The following is a 23,498-nucleotide window of genomic DNA, read 5'->3' on the forward strand; positions in this document are numbered from 1 at the left end:
TCTGACATTCCACGCTCCGATCCGCAGAATGCCAGTTTTCTTTCTCCTGATAACGACGTCCACTTGAGTAGTCCCCACCCGGAGATCCAAATGGGGGACTATTTTACCTCAGGAATATTTTACCCAAGAGGACGCCATCATCAATTAACCATACAGTAAATCTGCATGCCCTCGGGAAAAATTATGGCTGTAGTTTGCCCTTGCTTTCAGCCGTTCGCAGTACCAGCACAGCAAGGCCGTTTTGGTTAGCGTTACAAGGCCAGATCAGTCAATCATCCAGACTGTTGCCCCTGCAACTATTGAAAAGGCTGCTGCCCCTCTTCAGGAACCACACGTTTGTCTGGCCTCTCAACAGATACCCCTCCGTCGTGGTTGCACCTACGGTACGGCCATCTGTATCGCTGAGGCACGCAAGCCACCCCACCAACGGCAAGGCCCATGGTTCATGGGGTGGGGGAGGAGGGGAGGGGGGAGCGTATATTAATGTTCATTAAAAGATGTCCGGGTCCTTTTGATCAGATATTGTACAATTCTGATTGCACTAGTGATCTAAGTAGTGGTCTAGCAGGTACAGTATTAGTCTCTGGCCCTGGAAGACCTGCGTTCAATCCCACTTAGGAGAGGGGAATTCTAGTCATTCCAGACCTTCCACTATGGCCCCATCTCAACTCAGCCTGCTCTCATATCATTACCAGGAGTCTTTACCAGGGAAAAAGTTGGCTGGAGCAAGGGCCCGCCACCTTCTCCCGTCTACTGCTGCGATGAAGAAAGGCTGTACTGATCTAGATGGAGAGTGTAGTATTATGTATACCACCCTACTGGCGTCTTTAAGCTGGCAGCGGAATTGCAAGTTTCCGTCAGACGCCGATAGCGGTAATGCAGGATCCGGCGGATCCAATGGTGCACACCCGCTGAGCCAAGCCTGCAATCTCTGGTCTATGAGAGTCCTCTGTCGCCACACTGTAGGACAGCTGGAAGCAGCCACTGAGCCCCACTAGCACTCAGAGCCACTTAGCTACGTGATGCTACGCAGATGCCGCCTTTTCGTGGCCCCAACGCTTTAGTTCAGAGAGCTCTTCCTTATTAACATTTAGAGCTGGGCTCTATTTGTTGCTGCATTATTTGTAATGAGTCTTCGTATGCTATGAGAAATACAAGTTAAGTAGATCTTCTCTTTACTGTGATAATTTGTTCGAGTAAGAATGGTAGTGAGAATAGGAGGTGTGATGAGTGAAGAAATAGAGCTGGTAAGAGGTGTAAGACAAGGTTGTTGTTTATCACCAACACTGTTCTGTATATATACGGGTCGGAGAGTGGAGTGTATAAGATTTTCAGACGACATGGTTGTGATGGCAGAGAGTGCAAAAGAGATGGAACAAATGTTAGATTATCTAAACACAGACCTAGAAGAATATGGAATGAAGATTAACAAGAAGAAAACGAAAACCATGGTAGTTGGAGGAAAGAGGAGAAAATGCCGTATGAGAATAGGGGGAGAGGAAATAGAGCAAGTGAATAACTTCAATTACTTGGGAAGTGTAATAATGGATGATATGTATTGCTCAACAGAAATTAGGAAAAGAATTGCAATGGCAAAAGAAGGACTCAAGAGGAAACAGAAATTACTTTGTGGACCACTAAACAAAGATCTGAGGAAAAGACTTACCAAATGTAAATCTGGATCGTTGTACTATAACGTGCGGAGACCTGGACATTGAGAAAGGAAGATGAAAGAAGATTGGAGGCACTAGACATGTGGATATAGAGAAGAATGGAAAAAAGTTAAATGGAAAGTCCGGGTAAGGAATGAAGAAGTATTAAGAAGAGCTGGAGAAGAAAGAAACATGCTGAAAGTTATCAGAAAGAGAAAACGGAACTGGATTGGACATTGTTTGAGGAGGGACTGTTTATTGAAGGAAGGAATAGAATGAATGGTGGAGGGAAAAAGGGGAAGAGGAAAAAGAAGATATCAAATGCTGGACAATATAAAAGGAGACAAATATTCAGGAATGAAAAGACTGGCTATGGACAGACAAAAGTGGAAGAGGCTTAACCCATGACAAGACCTGCCGTCAGGCAGGATACCATATTACTACTACTACTACTACTACTTTGCTCGATAATTATTTCCGCTTCTGTCCAGCTTCCCTACCATGACAGTTGCCACACCACAGTGCAGCCCACCTCTCCTTACGGTTGTGTGCGAAATCGTACACAACAGAGAGAAAGTTCTCTTAACAGACGTTGTGTACAATCCTGGTTGCGACTCCTAGTTGTCAACAGTGTAATATATAAGCTGAACATCATTAGTAGCTCTGAACCTTAACTACACCACTGCTGACTCATCAACAATGAAAACAAAAGCTTAGTATTATAGATCTTTGCAATAAAGCTGCTATGTTCACTACATCTTTCCTTCGTGCTAAAGCGACCTGCCCTGTCCGAGGCAGCTGAGTTGTAAATGTAAATGTCGTGTGACTAGGGCCTCCCGTCGGGTAGACCGTTCGCCCAGTGCAAGTCTTTCGATTTGACGCCACTTCGGCGACTTGCGCGTCGATGGGGATGAAATGATGACAATTAGGACAACACAACACGCAGTCCCTGGGCGGAGAAAATCTCCGACCCAGCCAGGAATCGAGCCCGGGCCCTTGGGATTGACAGTCTGTCACGCTGACCACTGAACTATCGGGGTTGGACAGCTGAGTGGTGATGTGAGAGTGATCAGGTGCTATGCCTGGAGGAGTTAGTAACACAGTGTTTGTTATATGTAATAACATTTATTCGCCAGGATGAGTATACAGAGTAATAAAGCTGCTTTGGTGCATCGTGTAGCAGCTAGGCCTCAGCGTGTGTTGTAAAGAACTGCTGACATGCCTCATGAGCACAAATTGACGCCAGTGACGTAGATCAGTGTGCTGCGCCCAGAGTGTTGTCGTGCAGGTGGCAGAATGGGGACGGGCAAGCATTGCCCACTCCTACAGTACAGAGCGACTCTATACTTCAGCACTTCCGTAGACAACCCGTTGCGCGCTTAGGTGAGAATAGCTGACTACGTGGTCCAGGACATCACTTGTTGCGAAGCCCTTGTCATTCACCATGGGTCAACCAAGATTGCTGCAGATGTTCACGAGTTGAATAGGGGCTGTGCAAAAACACTACACCGGGATGGTGGGGACACGTCAGTTTGCTGATCATCCACGAATGACCCTTAATGGGAAGAGAGTTGGTAGTATGCCAGTCTTCTTCTCACGCGCGATGTCCAAGTAGACAGCAATGGCAGATCACAGCTGTGGTCTGCTTCAAGTTGGCTACGTCTTGGTACTGAAGTCAGCAAGCAGGTAGAAGGCAGACCATCGTCTATCAGCTTGTCGTGGTTTGACTGAAACTCAGGAGACCCGTATTCTCTCTGATTCTGCTGACAGGGACAGAATGGCGGCATGACGGAGTGAATCCTCGAACTCTAAAAGCCCAGTCATTTATAGAGCCGAGCCCACACTTGTGTCGCATGTGGTGGCTCCAGGTGCATGACTGAGTGTGCCTTCGTTTACTGTCCTCGTCAGCAATCTTTGCTTCACTGTGCGGTTCAGTAACTATTCTGTGTTACCGAGCTCGGGGCTTTCTGCAACGCTTGACTATTGCAGCGGCGCTCTGACACTTGGAGTTTCGGATTATTACTTTATACTGTCCGCCGCTGGTAGCTCAGTGGTCAGCGAGACGGAATGTCATACCTAACGGCCCGGGTTCGATTTCCGGCTGGGTCGGAGATTTTCTCCGCTCAGGGACTGGGTGTTTTGATTGTCCTTATCATCATCATTTCATCCCCATCGACACGCAACTCGCCGAAGTGGTGTCAACTCGAAAGACTTGCACCAGGCGAACGATCAACCCGACGGGAGGCCCTAGCCACACGGCATTTCCATTTCCATACTTCATACTGCCCTGTTACGATGTATTGCTCAGAAGTTGTATGGCAATGCTCGCCTAGTGCCTTGCCTTCTGCTACATTGGCGGTTAAGTCGTGTTGACATTCTGATCGTTACTCTAGTCCTAGTTGGCTGTGATCTCACCGGATAAAGCTTGAAAAAATTTAGGCATGCACACCGAATTTATTCTGGGCCGCAACAGTACGTTTGACCACGAAGGTGCATGTTATCGAAGCTGTCAAACATTCCTCACAACCAAAACTATACATCATTAAAGCGACCTGAAAAAGAGCATCTCAAATGACATTGTACTATTCATAACTAGTACTTACGATCCCGATTTAATACTTATATTGCTCAGAGAATATTTGGTGATCTAAAGTATGCCTCTTTATGGTTCCATGGGTTACAAGAGATGCCACTGCTTACAGTATTTATTTGGACTTAAAATAACTTGGTAACTGGAACATCAGTGTTTCGAGAAGTTAAATATGCACAAAATTTCAGTTTTTTGTACAATTGTATTAAAGGAAGATTCATGTATCATTACAGATTCTTTAATAATTTGAAAGATAGAATATTACAGTACTCTCATTTAAGTAAGAAAACATGTAAAATACATAAAGTTTTTGTTTCAGATTAAACTTCAGAGGTATTGACACACGTAATAATTTAATATTGTAATTTAACAGATTCCTTTTCCTGTCCACCAATACCATCTTCTCTAGGAGACAAACAAGTCTAAAGACACGATGTTCCTTCATTTTTTCACATGTAATCATGCTCTGTGGAGAGCTTGAAATTTCACTAACCAATTTTTATTTTCGTTGTCCCAGTGGCTGTTCCCCGTTTTCTGCTTAATACAATCATTTCTCCTACGTTTGTTTCATTAGGGAGTTCCTAGAGCTGTCTTTCACCGACTGCCAAAAGCTTTTCTGGCACTCCGCGCTAAGGCAGTTCCATATAAAACAAACAGAAATAAATTTTGATTTGATATCTCATCCCTTCTCTTACTAACACTTTACATAATTTAAAAAATTTTCCACTTTGGTATCTTACATATAAATTTCTGAGTAAAGCATTCTCATTCGTGACGAGGTACACTGGAGGAAAGGAAATAAAAGCACATTGCGTCTGTTTATAACACTTGTTATACCATGATCTATTAATACCTGTTCACTCAGAATATGATCACAGGTACACTGCCAAAATTTTACATGTACGCCTGAATTCATTGCACCCAAAAACACGAAACTGTTATACCATAGTCCGCAGCTCGTGATCTGCGGTAGCATTCTCGCTTCCCGCGCCCGGGTTCCTGGGTTCGATTCCCGGCGGGGTCAGGGATTTACTCTGCCTCGTGATGACTGGGTGTTGTGTGCTGTCCTTAGGTTAGTTAGGTTTAAGTAGTTCTAAGTTCTAGGGGACTGATAACCATAGATGTTGAGTCCCATAGTGCTCAGAGCCATTTGTTATACCATATCAAGATGACGCGTGCCCTAACAATATGGCTTTATCTCAGAGTTCCAAACTATCCCATATTGTAAGGGATTCCACGTATTTGAGGAGTAAAGAAATTATTCCGTTTGGATCTTGCACAGGACTCTAAAACCCCTGATTTAATATTTTTCCGCTAATTTATCTTATTCGTGTGACTCATTTGTCGCAATTAAATGTTAGACCTATATGTCACTGATCAATATACTGAGGTATGAATTTGTCTTATAACGCGTTTGTCGGATTCACATTACAGTACAGCACTACTTATTTATTATTAGACAACGTATGTTTAAGTTTGAATCTGCCTAAGCCAACTCTGAAAGTGACTTAAATAGTATAGTCTGTGTATTACTAAACAATGTGTTAAGGAAAAAGGCGAGAGAAAGGTCCCAAATTAAAATCCCAGTCTGGTTCACAGCTTTAATCTGCGAGGAATATTGAATACTTTGAGGTTTGGGAAGTTGCGCCAACAGTTAAAGGTGCTTTATTTAAATTAGCCAGCACTAATTGCAGCTCAGAACCAATGGCAATAAAGCGTCTGTTGAGAGAGCTTTTCAATAATGAAAACGAAATGGAGTGATGCAAGAAACGTATTCCTTGACAACAAAAATCAAAATTTCACGTAACTTTGAATTAAGGTTACAGCTGTCAGGATTGTTTTCCAATGGCAAGAGAAATATCAAAAGCATATACACTGTCTGACAAAGGAAAGCGAAGCACGCCAAACACATGGAAGGATGAGGATGTCAATGTAACTTCGTACATGTAAAAATCATCAGCAGGAATGTAAATGATAAGAATTTCAGTTCTCTGTGACAAGTAGAACGTCCATCAGAGTGCATCGTGTTGTTCGTGTTTCGTGTTGTTGCCAGGCCTTTTAGGGTGCATAAAGGGCGTGAACAACATTAATGTTGAGTGATCAGATGTTGAGTGATCAGATGTTGAGTGATGAGATGTTGAGTGATGAGATGTTGAGTGATGAGATGTTGAGTGATGAGATGTTGAGTGATGAATGTGAAGGACATGAAACAGCGTTATAAGAAACGGGCGTCATTGTGGGTCTCCATTTGGCTGGCTGATCGAATCACGCAACACCCAGATTTTTGGGGCATTTGGCTGTGACAGGGGGCCAATGGTGGCTGCATGAGGGCATGCATACTCATCATTAAGTTTGTGGTGGACCACATCTGGCCACCACAAGGAAGGATCACCATATTGTGCACCAAGCAGACTATAACCCCTTTCACGTCTGCGTCTGCCATTTGAGAACAGATAATGAACTCCCTGTGACGTTTTGTGTCATGTAGCACCACTGGTCGGAGACTATAGTTCATTCCCGACAGTTTCAGTAGGCTGGGCACAGAAGGCTGGCGCGCCTACTTGAACAATTCACGTAACGCGGTTTTGTAAACGTCTCTATGGCAACGCCTCAGTGTTGTCTCAGCTCTATAGACGGTACTGTTTTCGCTAGCATCCGTTTGCACTTCGCTGTTGAAAGGTGGCAACAGCGGTGCTAAATGTCAGAGATTTACTTAACCGACTCAACCCAAGCAGCAGCTGGACTAGAGCATTATTGTCCCATGCATAGCCTGCCATTAACACCATTACGCAAGCGACTGGCTCTGGAATGGCGTCATGAGTGGTGAACATGAACCATCATATGCGAGTATGGTGGAGACCACGTGAGAGGTCCCATCCTTACAATGTTTTGAAGAAGCACAGCGGTGTTGCTCGTGGTCGTCGGGTACAGCTTCAAGTCACAGATGGTAGTGACTGCGAGAACTCTGAAGGCGCAACGGTACGTCACGAACGTAGTACGTCCTCTTGTGTTACCTTCTTTGCAGCAGTGTCGTGGTGCCTTTTTCATCAGGACAGTGCTCGTCCGCACATGAATCGTTCGCATGGTATTGAGGTACTTCAGCGGTCAGCAAGATCCCCAGTTCTGTCCCCTACAGAATATGAACGGGATCAGCTAGGTCATCAGTTACATCCCAGTGCTGGTATCCAAAATACGAAGGACAGTTACGACAGTTGTTGGCCAGCTTCCTGCTTGCTTCAGGACAAGATACAATGGCTTTATGAAACCATAACCAACCGAATCAGTGCGTGGACTCAGACAAGAGGAGGTGCAAGGTCGTACCGATAAGTGGGATCATATTGCCAAGTAAATCTGACTCTCATTGAAATTCGTGAAATAATGTCACATACCCTCTCAACCCATGAAGCTTCAATTTGTTCCCTCATCCCCTTCTGGGTGCTTAACTTTTTGGCTTAGGTAGTGTTTCACACTTTGAATTTTTTTCAGGTGTTTACACAAGATCTGTAATTTTTACGTCCGAAGTTATTAATACAGTATCTAACGCTAAAGTGATTAATGTAAGTTATCAGGTTACTACACTGTGCACGTCCTTCACTTAGTAAAATAACAGCTGCTGGATAAGATCTAAGAGGTATAATCGTGCCCCATATAGAGGTGATGTAGAAGTTGGCAACCCTACTGTGATAACGTGATCAAGGTAGCGACAGCAACGCCCGGCACTACGGTGTCCTCCAACGAGTAATACCGTGTGGTTCTATTTAAAGTGCAGCTGCTCACGAAGGTCCAGTCTGGGCTGTAATTATCTTATGACACCGAAACTTGATAGATATGCTGATTTGTTAATGCAGAACCGATTTACGCTTGAAAAAAATTAATTCCAGTTTTGGCCACCAGGTATAAATCTGGCGCTGTACAGCACCTCGTCGACGTCTCTGCTCGTCATACTGAACGAATTGTGTAAGCAGCATTTACTAATAAAATCAACATGTTGCCTTTCTCACTCGTTTGACTTTTTCTTCCCACTTAGCGTTCCCAATCCATTACATAAGGAGACATTTCTATATGTCTTTCTTGCCTTCGAAGCCCCCGAATTGCATCCGGCGGCCAAAATTGGAATTAATTTTTTCCGGCGTCAATCGGTTCCGCATTAACGCTTTAGCATATATACCAATTTTCGCTGCCATAAGATATTTACAGCCAACAGTGGCGCTCTTTACGTAGCTGCATTTTAATTACACTGAGGAGCCAAAGAAACTGGTACACATGCCTAATATCGTGTAGAGCCTCTGCGAGCACACAGAAGTGTCACAACACGACGGGGCATGTACTCCACTAATGTCTGAAGCAGTGCTGGAGGGCATTGACACCATGAATCTTGCAGGGGTGTCCATAAATCCGTAGGAGTACGAGGAGATGGTGATCTCTTCTGAACAGCGCGTTGCAAGGCATCCCAGATATTCTCAATAATGTTCATGTCTTGGGAATTTGGTGGCCAGCGGAAGTGTTTAAACTCAGAAGAGTATTCCATGAGCAACTCTCTAGCAATTCTGGACATGTGGGGTGTCCCATAGTTCTGCTGGAATTGTCCAAGTGCGTCGGAATGCACAATGGACATGAATGGATGCAGGTGATCAGACAGGATGCTTACGTATGTGTCACCTGTCAGTCGTATGTAGACGTATCAGGGGTCCTATATCACTCTAACTGCACATACGCCACACCATTATAGAGCCTCGACCAGCTTGAACAGTCACCTGCAGGGTCCATGGATTCATGAGGTTGTCTCCATACCAGCACACGTGCATCCACTCGATACAATTTGAAACGAGATTTGTCCGACCACGCAACATGTTTCCCGTCATCAGCAGTCCAATATCAATGTTGACTGGCCCAAACGATTCGTAAAGCTTTGTGCTGTGCAGTCATCAAGGGTACACCAGTGGACCTTCGGCTCCGAAAGCCTATTTCGATGATGTTTCGTTGAATGGTTCGCGCGCTGACACCTGTTGATGGCCCGGCATTGAAATCTGTAGCAATTTCCCGAAGGGTTGCACTTGTGCCACGTTCAGTTTGGTGGTAAGGTCTTATGGGACCAAACTGCTGAAGTCATCGGTCCCTAAGCTTACACACAACTTAATCTAACTCAAACTAACTTACGCTAAGGACGACACAGACACCTCTCCCCGAGGGAGGACTCGAACCTCCGACGGGGGAAGCCGCGCTGACCGTGCCACGTTCAACGATTCTCCTCAGTAGTCGGCGGTCCCGTTCTTCCAAGATCTTTTTCCGGTTGCAGCGATGTCGGAGTTTTGTTGTTTTACTGGATTCCTGACATTCATGGTAGTACAAGGAAATCCCCACACTTCATCGCTACCTGGCTGTGTGCCATCGCTCGTGCAACGACTATAACACCACGTTCAAACTCACTTAAGCGTTGATAACCTGCCATTGTAGCAGCAGTAACCGATCTAAGAACTGTGCCAGACACTTGTTGTCTTATTTACAGGGTGTTTCAAAAATGACCGGTATATTTGAAACGGTAATAAAAACTAAACGAGCAGCGATAGAAATACACCGTTTGTTGCAATATGCTTGGGACAACAGTACATTTTCAGGCAGACAAACTTTCGAAATTACAGTAGTTACAATTTTCAACAACAGATGGCGCTGCGGTCTGGGAAACTCTATAGTACTATATTTTCCACATATCCACCATGCGTAGCAATAATATGGCGTAGTCTCTGAATGAAATTACCCAAAACCTTTGAAAACGTGTCTGGCGGAATGGCTTCACATGCAGATGAGATGTACTGCTTCAGCTGTTCAATTGTTTCTAGATTCTGGCGGTACACCTGGTCTTTCAAGTGTCGCCACAGAAAGAAGTCACAGGGGTTCATGTCTGGCGAATAGGGAGGCCAATCCGCGCCGCCTCCTGTATGTTTCGGATAGCCCAAAGCAATCACACGATCATCGAAATATTCATTCAGGAAATTAAAGACGTCGGCCGTGCGATGTGGCCGGGCACCATCTTGCATAAACCACGAGGTGTTCGCAGTGTCGTCTAAGGCAGTTTGTACCGCCACAAATTCACGAAGAATGTCCAGGTAGCGTGATGCAGTAATCGTTTCGGATCTGAAAAATGGGCCAATGATTCCTTTGGAAGAAATGGCGGCCCAGACCAGTACTTTTTGAGGATGCAGGGACGATGGGACTGCAACATGGGGCTTTTCGGTTCCCCATATGCGCCAGTTCTGTTTATTGACGAAGCCATCCAGGTAAAAATAAGCTTCGTCAGTAAACCAAATGCTGCCCACATGCATATCGCCGTCATCAATCCTGTGCACTATATCGTTAGCGAATGTCTCTCGTGCAGCAATGGTAGCGGCGCTGAGGGGTTGCCGCGTTTGAATTTTGTATGGATAGAGGTGTAAACTCTAGCGCATGAGGCGATACGTGGACGTTGGCGTCATTTGGACCGCAGCTGCAACACGGTGAACGGAAACCCGAGGCCGCTGTTGGATCACCTGCTGCAATAGCTGCGCGTTGCCCTCTGTGGTTGCCGTACGCGGTCGCCCTACCTTTCCAGCACGTTCATCCGTCACGTTCCCAGTCCGTTGAAATTTTTCAAACAGATCCTTTATTGTATCGCTTTTCGGTCCTTTGGTTACATTAAACCTCCGTTGAAAACTTCGTCTTTTTGCAACAACACTGTGTTCTAGGCGGTGGAATTCCAACACCAGAAAAATCCTCTGTTCTAAGGAATAAACCATGTTGTCTACAGCACACTTGCACGCTGTGAACAGCACACGCTTACAGCAGAAAGACGACGTACAGAATGGCGCACCCACAGACTGCGTTGTCTTCTATATCTTTCACATCACTTGCAGCGCCATCTGTTGTTGAAAATTGTAACTACTGTAATTTCGATAGTTTGTCCGCCTGAAAATGTACTGTTGTCCCAAGCATATTGCAACAAACGGTGTAATTCTATCGCTGCTCATTTAGTTTTTATTGCCGTTTCAAATATACCGGTCATTTTTGAAACACCCTGTAGGTGTTTCCGGCCGCAGCGCCGTATTCTGCCTGTTTAGATATCTGTGTATTTGAATACGCATGCCTATATCATCCGGTAGCTCAGAAAAGTCACGAGGAGAAATGTGCTCATGAGAGGCAGACTCTAGTGTTCGTCCGTGCCGTGTCCGCCGGTGCGTGTCTCATCAGCCGGACCGCCCGTGGTGTTCCCAGGCTCCACGACAAGGACGAGGCCCGCGCGCTGTTCGTGCTGTTGCAGAGCCCGGTGTTCGGCGCGCAGTCCTCCTACACCATCCTGGCGCACCTGCTGCGCGCCCTCGTGTCGCTGCCCGCACCAGACCTCGCATTGATCGTCTCCTGGTTCCGCACGTGAGTATACGACTCCTCTTGCCACTTTCATTTCTTGTTTACCTATGCCGTACAAAGCTACGACAGGTATCGGCATATATACGAGCTATGCTTTTCGAGACAGCTGATAGCTATGGAAATGGAAACGTGGTGCCAATGGACGCCACACTGGTCTCTAGGATTTCAAGGCACTTTCACTGTCAACGCCAGTCTCACAGCACGCAGCATAACAGCTGTGTCATTCCGGTTCCTGTAGTCACTTGCACGGGTACAGTTGTAAGGTGGCTATAATTTCGCACCTTACAAGAACTCATCCACATACTTTGCCGTGATCTACAAACAATTAGGCATCATGTGATAGGTTGTACATCGTATATATGAATATACACTACTGGCCATTAAAACTGCTACACCAAGAGGAAATGCAGATGATAAACGGGTATTCATTGGACAAATATATTATACTAGCACTGACATGTGATTACATTTTCACGCAATTTGGGTGCATAGATCCTGAGAGCCGGCCAGGGTGGCTGAGCGGTTCTAGGCGCTACAGTCTGGAACCGCGCGACCGCTACGGTCGCAGGTTCGAATCCTGCCTCGGGCATGGATGTGTGTGATGTCCTTAGGTTAGTTAGGTTTAAGTAGTTCTAAGTCTAGGGGACTGATGACCTCAGATGTTAAGTCCCATTGTGCACAGAGCCATTTGAACCAGCCAGATCCTGAGAAATCAGGACCCAGAACAACCACCTCTGGCCGAAATAACGGCCTTGATACACCTGGGCATTGAGTCAAACAGAACTTGAATGGCGTGTACAGGTACAGCTGCCCAAGCAGCTTCGACACGATACCACAGTTCATCAAGAGTAGTGACTGGCGTATCGTGACGAGACAGTTGCTCGGCCACCATTGAGCAGACGTTTTCAATGGGTGAGAGGTCTGGAGAATGTGCTGGCCAGGGCAGCAGTCGAACATATTCTGTATCCAGAAAGGCACGCAGAGGACCTGCAACATGCGGTCGTGCATTATCCTGCTGAAATGTAGGGTTTCGCAGGGATCGAATGAAGGGTAGAGTCACGGGTCGTAACACATCTGAAATGTAACGTCCACTGTTCAAGGTGCCGTCAATGCGAACAAGAGGTGACCGAGACGTGTAACCAATGGCACCCCGTACCATCACGCCAGGTGATACGCCAGTATGGCGATGATGAATACACGCTTCCAATGTGCGTTCACTGCGATGTCGCCAAACACGGATGCGACCATCATAAAAACGGCGTAATGAATGATTGCCTATACTAGTAAAGGTTGGAACGCCAGTGGAGATGAAACGGCAGGCAGAACTCAAGCTCTGGGTGGAAGGCCCGCACAGGTGTTGGTTGGTCCTGCTTAAACACAGTAAGTAGTAGACGGACGTCGTAGCACCTAAGCGCTGGACCTCAATAGCGTCGCGACCGGCGGGTTTTGGCGAAACGGAAGGATTATACCGGGTGATCAAAAAGTTAGTATAATTTTGAAAACTGAATAAATCACGGAATAATGTAGATAGAGAGGTACAAATTGACACACATGCTTGGAATGACATGGGATTTTAATAGAACCAAAAAAAAATACAAACGTTCAAAAAATGTCCGACAGATGGCGCTTCATCTGATCAGAATAGCAATAATTAGCATAACAAAGTAAGACAAAGCAAAGATGATGTTCTTTACAGGAAATGCTCAATATGTCCACCATCATTACTCAACAATAGCTGTAGTCGAGGAATAATGTTGTGAACAGCACTGTAAAGCATGTCCGGAGTTATGGTGAGGCATTGGCGTCGGATGTTGTCTTTCAGCATCCCTAGAGATGTCGGTAGATCACGATACACTTGCGACTTCACGTAACCCCAAAGCCAATAATCGCACGGACTGAGGTCTGGGGACCTGGGAGGCCAAGCATGACCAAAGTGAAGGCTGAACACACGATCATCGCCAAAAAACGCGCGCAAGAGATCTTTCACTCGTCTAGCAATATGGGGTGTTTTTTTTTTTTTTTTGTTCTAATAAAACCCCATGTCATTCCAAGCACGTGTGTCAATTTTTACCTATCTATCTACATTATTCCCTGGTTTATTAAGTTTTCGAATTTATACTGACTTTTTGATCACGCGGTACTTCGGAAACTACGAAAATCTTGGACGCAGGTGAGAGGAACGAAAAAGCGGCACCTCGGAAACCACGCAAGCTGGGTTATTTCCGAGGATTTTTACTCATAAGCGTACCATTGTGCGAGTATTCGTTTTCCCTCGCAAACTTTCCGCGCTGGATGACAATGGTTGGTCGACGTTCGGAAGAATCTGTAGAGAGGGAGAATATTCCGTGGTTTCGGGAATATGATTCGTTTTCGGAATTACGATGGTGGGGAGCCGAGCCTTGCTGGGAAGACAGCGCTGGAGAGACGAGGTCTTTCCGTTGTAAGCGCCCGTGTGTGACGGTCGCTCGATATTAGCTTTTTTGATACAGACGGACTTTGCTGTCTTTGCTCTCAGGAGATATTACAGTTAGAACAGTTAGGCACGGTACTGTTGCGAACCTATACGATTCTGGACCTTATGTCCGGGCTGGAAGTCGTCGTTGAGTACGCAGCACTCTGTAATTGAGAGCACTTCCTCTGCCTATACTTACGTTGAGACGTTATCTGAACTCCGTCCTTGTGGCTGGGAGTTCGCGTTTCTTGTCTGTAGAACACAGAGAGGAGAAGACAGTATAGAGTATATTAGTCAGAGGACCGCCTTCTACCGACCTAGTGTTTGAAAGAGTTTTATTTTGTGGCTGGAGTTTTTCCATCGAAGCAGACGTGTACGAGAACCAGCACGCCGACGCTCCAGATGCAGTACATACGGTGATATCGCAAATTGCTTCTACTTATTAGGGCTATAAAGCTAAACAGCTGTTATCACGTTAGTTTATTTCCACTGAGGTTCTACACCACTGTAGACCATCTTTGAAAGTGGTGTCTTGTAGTGTTTGGTACATAGATAATGTCAGTCATTTCGCGTTATTTCTGTTAGATCACGTGACCATAAAAGGGGGCAGAGTTGGGCATTTGATTAATAATTTTACTTAGGAAAAATAGACATTTGTCAGAAAGGGTATTTTTTTATCTGCAATAAACGTATAATAAGAAACAATGTTTATCATTTAGTGATATTAGTTGCCTTCATCATTCATTTATGTTTAGATTGTAATTTATTGAATTAAGAGATCCTAAGATCTGCTTCAGGGGGTAGTCAGACAGGGCCAAATCAACATTTTAGAGTTTATTATTTTCTGTTGCGCACATTCATTTGACACCCGTCTGGAGTAGCATCTTGGACAGTCACATGTACAGACGCGGCTGCAAGTGAGGTGGGGGGGAGAGGGGTGGGGGCGAGGGCATCTGATGAGGAGAGGGGGAGATTCATAGCAGACGTGAGCCCCTCCCCCTCCCTTAAAAAATTTCAACAGAACCCATTATACAAGCTTTCCAGAAGTCCGTTAATTGAAAATGCCTACTTCACGGAATAATGTAGGTAGAGAACTAAAGCTTGATACACATCCCTGAAATGACGTGGGGTTTTATAGACACCAAAAACGAGTGCATAAATAGGCCAGAGCTGGACACCACCACCTCAATGACGCCGCATGAGAACCACGTATAAAATGAGCTATAGTCACAGAGGAAGTAAGACGCACCAGCCATCGCGGCATCTTCACATTACCATAAAAGGCATCGTTTCTTTTTAAGGCATAAGTTCTCTGACTGGTTTCATGCGGTCCACCACAAATTCCTCTCCTTTGCCAACCTTTTCATCTTAGAGAAGCACTTGCAACATACGTTCTCAATTATTTGCGGAATGTGTTCCAATCTCAGTCTTCCCCTACAGCTTTTACCCTCTACAGCTCCCTCTAGTGCCATGGAAGTTGTATTCCGTAACGTGCTAACAGATGTCCCACCGTTCTGTCCCTTCTCCTTGTCAGTGTTTTCCACACATTCCCTTCCTCACCGATTCTCCTCATTCCTTACTTTAGTCCACCTAACTTCAACTTTCTTCTGTAGCAACCCATCTCAAATGCCACGATTCTCTTCTGTTCCGCTTTTCCCACAGTTCTTGTTTCACTACCATACAATGCTATGTTCCAAACGTATGTTCTCAGAAATTTCTTCCTCAAATTAAGGCAAATGTTTGATATTAGTAGACTTCTCTTGGCCAAGAATTCGGTTTTTGCCAGTGCTAGTGTGCTTTTGATGTCCTTCTCGCTCCGACTATCATCGGTTATTTTGCTGCCAAGATAGCAGAATTCCTTAACATCGTGTACTTCGTGATTTCCCGTTCTGACGTTAAGTTTCTCGCTGTTCTTATTTTTGCTATTTCTCATTACTTTCATCTTTCCTCGATTTACTCTCAATCTACGTTCTGAACCCATTAGACTTTTCATTCCATTCAACAAATACTGTAATTCTTTTTCACTTTCACTTAGGATAGCAAAGTCATCAGCGAATCCAAACATTGATATCCTTTCACCCTGAATTTTAATCCCGTACTTGAATCTTTTTTTTTTTTTCTTTCCGTCATTGCTTCTTCGATGTAAAGACTGAACAGAAGCGGCGAAAGACTACATCCTTGTCTTACACCGTTTTTAATCCGAGCACATCGTGTTCGGTCTCCCACTCTTATTGTTCCCGTTTTTCCCTGTAGCTTACCCCTACTGTTCTTAGAATTTCAAACATCTTGCACCATTGTACATTGTCGAACGTTTTTTATAAATCGACAAATCCAATGGACGTGTCTGTATTTTTCTTCAGTCTTGACTCCACTACCAACCGGAACGTCATAATCGCCTCTCTGATGCCTCCACCTTTCCTAAACCCAAACTGATCGCCATCTAGCACATCCTCAATTTTCTTTTCCATTCTTCTGCACATCGTTCTCGTCAGCAAACTTGTATGTATGAGCTGTTAAGCTAACTGTGCGAAAATTCTCACGCTTGTCAGCTCTTGCTATCTTCGGAATTGTATGGATGATGTTTTTCCGAAAGTTGATGGTAAATCGCCAGCGTCATACATGCTACACACTAACGTGAAAAGTCGTTTTGTTGCCACTTTCTCAATGATTTTAGAAATTCAGATTGGTTGTAATCCGTACCTTCTGCCTTGTCTAATCTTAAGTCTTCCATAGTTCCTTTAAATTCTGACTCTAACACTGGAACCCCTAACTCTTTCCCACTGTCTCCTCTTTCTTCTTCTATTCACGTCGTCAAAAAAATCCTCCACCTCAAAGAAGCCCTCAGTGTACTATTTCCACCTACCCGCTCCCTCCTCTGCATTTAACAGTGGAATTCCCATTGCACTCTTAATGTTAATGCCCTTGCTTTCAGTTTCACTGAAGGTTGTTCTGACTTTCCTATCTGCTGAGTCAGTCCTTCTGACAGTCATTTCTTTTTCGATTTCTTCACATTTTCCATGCGGGCATTTCGCCTTAGCTCCCCTGCACTTCTTATTTATTTCATTCCTAAGTGACTTGTATTCTTTTATTCCTGAATTTCCCTGAACATTTTCGTACTTCCTTCTTTCGCAGACCAACTGAAGTATTTCTTCTGTTACACATGGCTACCAAGCAGTTACTTTCCCTGAACCTATATTTTTCATTCCAACTTTTATGACTGCCCTTTTTGAGATGTCCGTTTCTCTTCAACTGAACTGCCTAGTAAGTTATTCAATATCCCAGCATCTATAACCCCAGAGAAATCCGAAGGTAGCCGCGCGGATTGGCCGCGCGGTTAGAGACGCCATGTCAATGATAGCGCGGTCCCTCCCGCCGGAGGTTCGAGTCCTCCCTCGGGCATGGGTGTGTGTCTTGTTCTTAGCATAAGTTCGTTTAAGTTAATTTAAGTAGTGTGTAAGTCTACGGACCGATGACCTAAGTAGTTTGGTCCCTTAGGAATCCACACACATTTGAACATTTAGAAATCCGAAGGTATGTCTTCATTCCTTAGTATTTCCGTATCATACTCCCTCGTACATTGTTTCCTTCCTAATTCGTGTCTTAAACTTCAGCCTACTCTTCATTAGTACATAATTGTGATCTGAGTCTATATCTTCTCCAGGGTACGCATTACAATCCAATATTCGATTTGGGAATCTCTGTCTGACCATGATGTAATCTAATAGAAATCTTCCCGCATCTCCCCGCCTTTACCAAGTATACCTCCTCCTCCTGTTGATTCATAAACAAAGTATTCGCTATTACTTGCTGAAATTTATTGAAGAACGCAATTAGTCTTTCTCCCCTCGCACTCCTAGTACCAAGCGCATATTCTCTCGTAACCGTTTCTTTTACTCCTTCCCCTAAAACCGCATTCCAGTCCCCGATAACTATTAGGTTTTCATCTCCTTTTACGTACTGAATTACCCGTTCAATATCCTCGTATATTTTCTCTAGCTCTTCATCTTCTGTTTGTGACGTTGACACGTATACCTGAACTATTGTCGGTGTTGGTTTGCTGTCGATTCTGATGAGAACAACCCAATCACTGAACTGCTCACAGCAACACACACTCTGTCCTATCTTCCTACTCTTATCGAATCCTACTCCCGTTATACTTCTTTATGCTGCTGTTGATATTACCCTACTCTCGTCTAGTGTTATCCGTCCAAAATCCAGCGTCATCATGAACTATTGGCCACCGATTTTGCGACGCAGCGATCATTTGCGATACGGGCACTACAAAATATGGGGGAACATGGTGACTGCTTCGCTAACGTGTTGTGGACCGACGAAGCCCATTTCACGTTCCGAAGGTCTGTCAACAACCACATATACAGAATCTGGGCTATCGTAAATCCTACAATTGTAAAAACACGCTGCATAATGAGAAAGTCACATTTTAGTGTTAATTTATCGCATCAGCCGTGAAAGGACCCTTTTTCTTCGAAGAAATGCGGGTTGCTGCTTTCCAAACTGTCAGCGTGAGGGGTGCGGGGTACACCGATTGTTATAGAATCGCATCATCCCTAGCCTGCCTGATGAACGCTTGCTGGAAGGTACGACTTTGATCCAGTATGGGGCTTCACGCAATACTGCTACACGCGTGAAATATCTCTTGCGTCCGTCAACGATGAGACGCGCATGCTGCGTCGTCGTTTGTCTTGCTTGGCTTCCCAGGTCACCAGCCCTCAGTCTGTGTGGTTATTGGTTGTGGGATTACCTAAAGTCGCAATTCTACCGCGGCCGCCCGACTTCATCAGGGATGCTAGAAGGAATTTCTCGCTGTAGCCACTGATACGCTGTGCAGTGCTGTTCGCAACATTGTCCCTCGATTAGAGGTATTGTTGACGAATGATGGCCGACATGTTGATCATTTGTTGTAAAGAACGTCTTTGCTAAAAACCTGTTGTTATGGTAATTATTGCCTTTGTATCAAATTAAACACCATCTGTTGATCATTTTGTGCAGTGTGTTTTGGTTTCAATAAAACACAATATCATTCCAAGCAAATGTGTCAATTTTTACTTCTCTATCTACATTATTCTGTTAAATATTGAATTTTCAAATGTTAATGGCGTTTTGGGACACCCTGTATTTTGCATGTATCACTTTCCAAAGTTCACATCTGCCATGTCTTCCTTTGCTTTCTGTGTGATTCTTTAATGGATGTAGAAACGAGGAACAAATGTCGTTCATGAACAGGGAATTTAGATATTAATTTATCCTACATCTAACGCCAAATAATAAAAATAATAGATAAATTTAACTTTTTATACCTGTGATTCACAGCCATGGTATAACTTTATAAAAGACATCATATTTACGCCAGTGACTGTAACACTTTCTTTATTTCACGACTGCAATTTCGGCCTTAAGCCATTATCAAGTGGAGATTTTTGTGGCTTTACGCCATGTCAACTTATGAGCTAACACATTTATATGTCGTTGTCATTACTATTAAGCACATTCCTGACGCTGTTACATATTGCGACCAAACATATCCACATGTCATAAAACAACATAGTCTGTAGACATTCATGTTCGTTAGCCCATCACTGTAATGGGCTAACTAACGTAGGTGTCTACAGGCTATGTTGTTTTATGACATATGGATATGTGTGTATCATACACAGCAGAGAATCATGAAAAAATACCAGAATGTGTGCTTCAGCCAGTAACTGACGGAAAAATGAATATTTCAAGCAAATTATCAATCGTCAGCACTAGATGTTAGATATACATCTATCCTAATATGTTTTGGATGCTTTCGAGCTATATGTGGTGTAAGTTCGAGAGCCTCTGGTCGACCCCTATTCAGTAGTCTGGGAATTCTGACATTGCCCTCACAGTATATATTTTCTTTAATGTCGTTTGTTGTTAGCAATATTAGTTTATTCCCAAGAGTTAGCAGCTTTCACTCAGTTAATACTAGGCAGAAATCAAATCTGCATGTGGAAAGCACTTCCTTGACTCTTGTGCAGAAAGGAGTGCAGTATTCTGCTGCATCCATTTTCAATAAGCTACCACAAGAACTCAAAAATCTTAGCAGTAGCCCAAACACTTTTAAGTCTAAACTGAAGAGTTTCCCCATGGCTCACTCCTTCTATTCTGTCGAGGAGCTCCTGGAAGAGCTGAAAAATTAAGCAAATTCCAGTGTTCCATTGTTGATTTTCTATATTTAAACTTACGACTTGTCGCCTGAATATGTTTCTTATATTTCATTTTATCTGTTTCTACTATCGTGTTATAATTTCATGTATTGACTCGTTCCATGACCATGGAGACTTCTCCATAATTTGGTCCCGCGGAACAATAAATAAATAAATAAAGTCACTGTGCCACTAGTATTGTATTAGGTCCTCGCCTTCTAAACCTAACACACAAGGGCGAAACAGTAACAATTGATCGACAACGTCTGGAACGGAGACCTACTAAGCGGTGCGCTGCGTGTGCTGCAATTGGAAAGTAAATCTTTCACCGCGTAATCGCGGTCTAAAACCGATACGCTGTATCCCTAAAGTGAGCCGTCTCACGGCTAGGGCCGTTTCGCCTCCTCAGATGACTGCCTATTTTTACTGACACAGACTTTCCTCTATCACGCAACCAGCTGCACTGTATGGTACTGCTGCATCATTAAGCTGCGCGTAATGCAAAGAAAATGTATTTCTATTTCTTATTCGAGAAACTTTTCAGCGTAGGAGACCACGCACAAAGTATTGCCATTCAGAGAGGAGTGTGGATCTTGGCAGTATCTTGCACATATGCATTCGTAAAAACAGCTGCAAGCATTCATCACTGTGTCGCGTGCAGCGCGATTCTCTGAGAACAACGATGAGCGTTGGCGGCAGGAAATTCGAGTGCCTGTCATTGCAAGGACGTGACAGAATCTGTGCGGACATAATCAGTGCGGCTCCGGTATAATCAGAGCCACAGAATCTGAAACGAAATGAGCAATCTGATTAGTACAAAACATGGATTGAGAGTGAACCAGTGAAAGACGAAAGTAATGAGGAGTAGCGGAAATGGTATTAGTGATAAACTTGACATCAAAATTTGTGACCACAGTGAAGATGAATTGAATGAATTCTGTTTCCTTGGAAGCAAAATAATACACAAAGCAAGGAAAACATAAAAGACAGACTAGCACATGCACAGAGAGCATTCCTCGCCAAGAGAAGTCTACTAGCAACATTAGCCTTAATTTGAGGAAGAAATTTGTGAGAATGTACGTTTGGTGCATAGCATTATATAATAGAGAACCACCGACCTTGGGAAAACCGAAAAAAAAGAGAATCGAACTGTTTGAGGCACGATGCTATAGACGGATGTTGAAGTTTAGTAAGACAGATAAGATAAGGAATGAGGCGGCTCTTGGCGAAATAGATGAAGAAAGGAATATACGGGGACCACAGACAAAAAGGAGCGACAGAATGATAAGAAACGTATTAAGACGTCAGGGAATAACTGCTATGGTGGTGGACGGAGCTATAGAGAATGTAAACTATGGGGAAAGACACTGATTATGATCCATCCGATAAATAATTCAGAACGTAGAGTTCAAATGCTACTCTGAGAAGAAGAGTTCAGCACAAGAGAGGAATCCATGACGTGTCGCGTTAAACCAGACATAAAAGTGATGACCCAAAAGAAAGGCATTTAATACTCTCACCAGACCTCCGAACATCACTTTAATCAATCTGTCTTCTTAGAAGGTGTTACAGACGGAAAGTGTAACATTACTCTGAGTCATACATCTCGAGTCAAAAATTTACTTTACTTTTCATGGTTGCATCGGGAGTTCCTGAACGCAGATTATTGTGTCGAAAGAACTTTTCATAAGTTTTTGTTCTTTAAATATCGAAAAACATCACTTTCCTACGTCTGTTAAAACTTAACGATTCAATTCGACCGCCTCATTGAACTCTGCTAAGTAACAAGTTAAAACATCTGTAACATTAATGGCGCCCGTGCTATGAGAACAGAATCGTAATTAATCTCAACAGCTGCAATAGTTACGCTGCGCAGTTTTATTCCGGCGACCAACTTTAATAAATTTGAAGATAATTATGTCGTTGCATGGGATACACTAGAAGATACTTCTATCGATGACCCTTTTTCCAGGATCACGAACTGCGCTATATGGCTATGACAGGAACAGTCATTCGACAGAGAAAAGTCTAGTAAAAATAGATTCTCAAATGCCATCCTTAGGAGCTGTATTTCACACGCCAAAGGCAACTAGCCTTCAATTTAACTAGGCCTGACCACATAGCATTCTTCCTCCGGCACTGGTAGCATTTCATAAACAACACTGTGGCAAAAGTGTAATTGTATTTATTGTAATTTATAGCTACGACAGAGAGTCACAAAAGGTAAATGTAGCACAAAGAAATTCGTATATGGGATTCTGCATGTCACAGGTTGTGTTCCATCGCATGTTTGCCTGTCCAAGACAAAACTTCTGTCCGCCTTTATCTCTCTCTCTCCCGTTGTTTCGTAGGAGCTTAATTGTTGCTCGCTCGTCAGTTGAGACGGCAGCTTTCAGGTGGACAGTTTTAGAACGAACTGCTTTTAGAGACGGAGTGGAGTCATCAGCAGCAGGAATTGACGCTCGCTGCAAATCGATTGCGACTCGGCTGTGTCGAATAATTTAAGAAGTCGGATAGCACATTGAAAGCGGAAGGGGTGGTCGCAGCGTAAAACGGAATCAGAGGAATATTTCCTCGCCGAAGGGACAAGTGAGAAGTTACTCGGTGGCACTGGAAAATTGTCATCGCAAGCCTGACGCCACACCTAGAAGAGTTGTGCGTGACGTCAAGCTGAGGATCCGAAAGTATAAATGAACAAGCACAGCGCATCATTGCAAAAGTGTGTTCTGTCTAAATCAGTCGACGGAGAGACTGGAGCGATTTCAAGGGATGCGCGATTGTACCACTTTTTTTTGTCTTCAACAATTCTTATTGAACATAATGAGAATTACACACACGAAAGAATGGTGTTTTATCCATATACCCTATTTTTCCATGTACTCTCTATCCCATTCTATGGCCTTCCTCCAGCGCGAAAGAAGGTATGCCCTGTCGATACCAATCCTTGTCCTGGCGACGGAGCCAGTGCTTCACTGTGTGAAACACCTCCTCATCGTCCGCAAAATATCTTCCACGAATGGCATCCTTTAATGGCCCAAACAGGTGGAAGTCTGAGGGGGCTAGGTCAGGGCTGTAGGGTGGATGGGGTAACACTGTCCAACCCTGTTTTGCGATGTTTTCAGCAGTCCTTAGAATTGTGTGGGGCCGAGCGTTATCGCGTTGCAGCAAAACATCTCCTTGGCTGCTGTGGCGCCAAAATCGCCGAAAGCGCGTCT

General features: G+C 44.2%; 1 protein-coding gene across 1 annotated transcript in view; it reads left to right on the forward strand.

The window, feature by feature from the left end:
- Window positions 1–23,498, forward strand: part of LOC126458793 (probable E3 ubiquitin-protein ligase HECTD2) — a 344,272-nt gene that overhangs the window by 234,696 nt on the left and 86,078 nt on the right. Inside the window, exon 6 of the mRNA XM_050095818.1 lies at window positions 11,488–11,643. Within this exon, the coding sequence (XP_049951775.1) occupies window positions 11,488–11,643 (156 nt within the window). The remainder of the gene's footprint in view (window positions 1–11,487; window positions 11,644–23,498) is intronic.

The sequence above is a fragment of the Schistocerca serialis genome, chromosome 1 (genome assembly GCF_023864345.2).
Source record: "Schistocerca serialis cubense isolate TAMUIC-IGC-003099 chromosome 1, iqSchSeri2.2, whole genome shotgun sequence".
In the NCBI taxonomy this organism is placed as follows: domain Eukaryota; kingdom Metazoa; phylum Arthropoda; class Insecta; order Orthoptera; family Acrididae; genus Schistocerca; species Schistocerca serialis.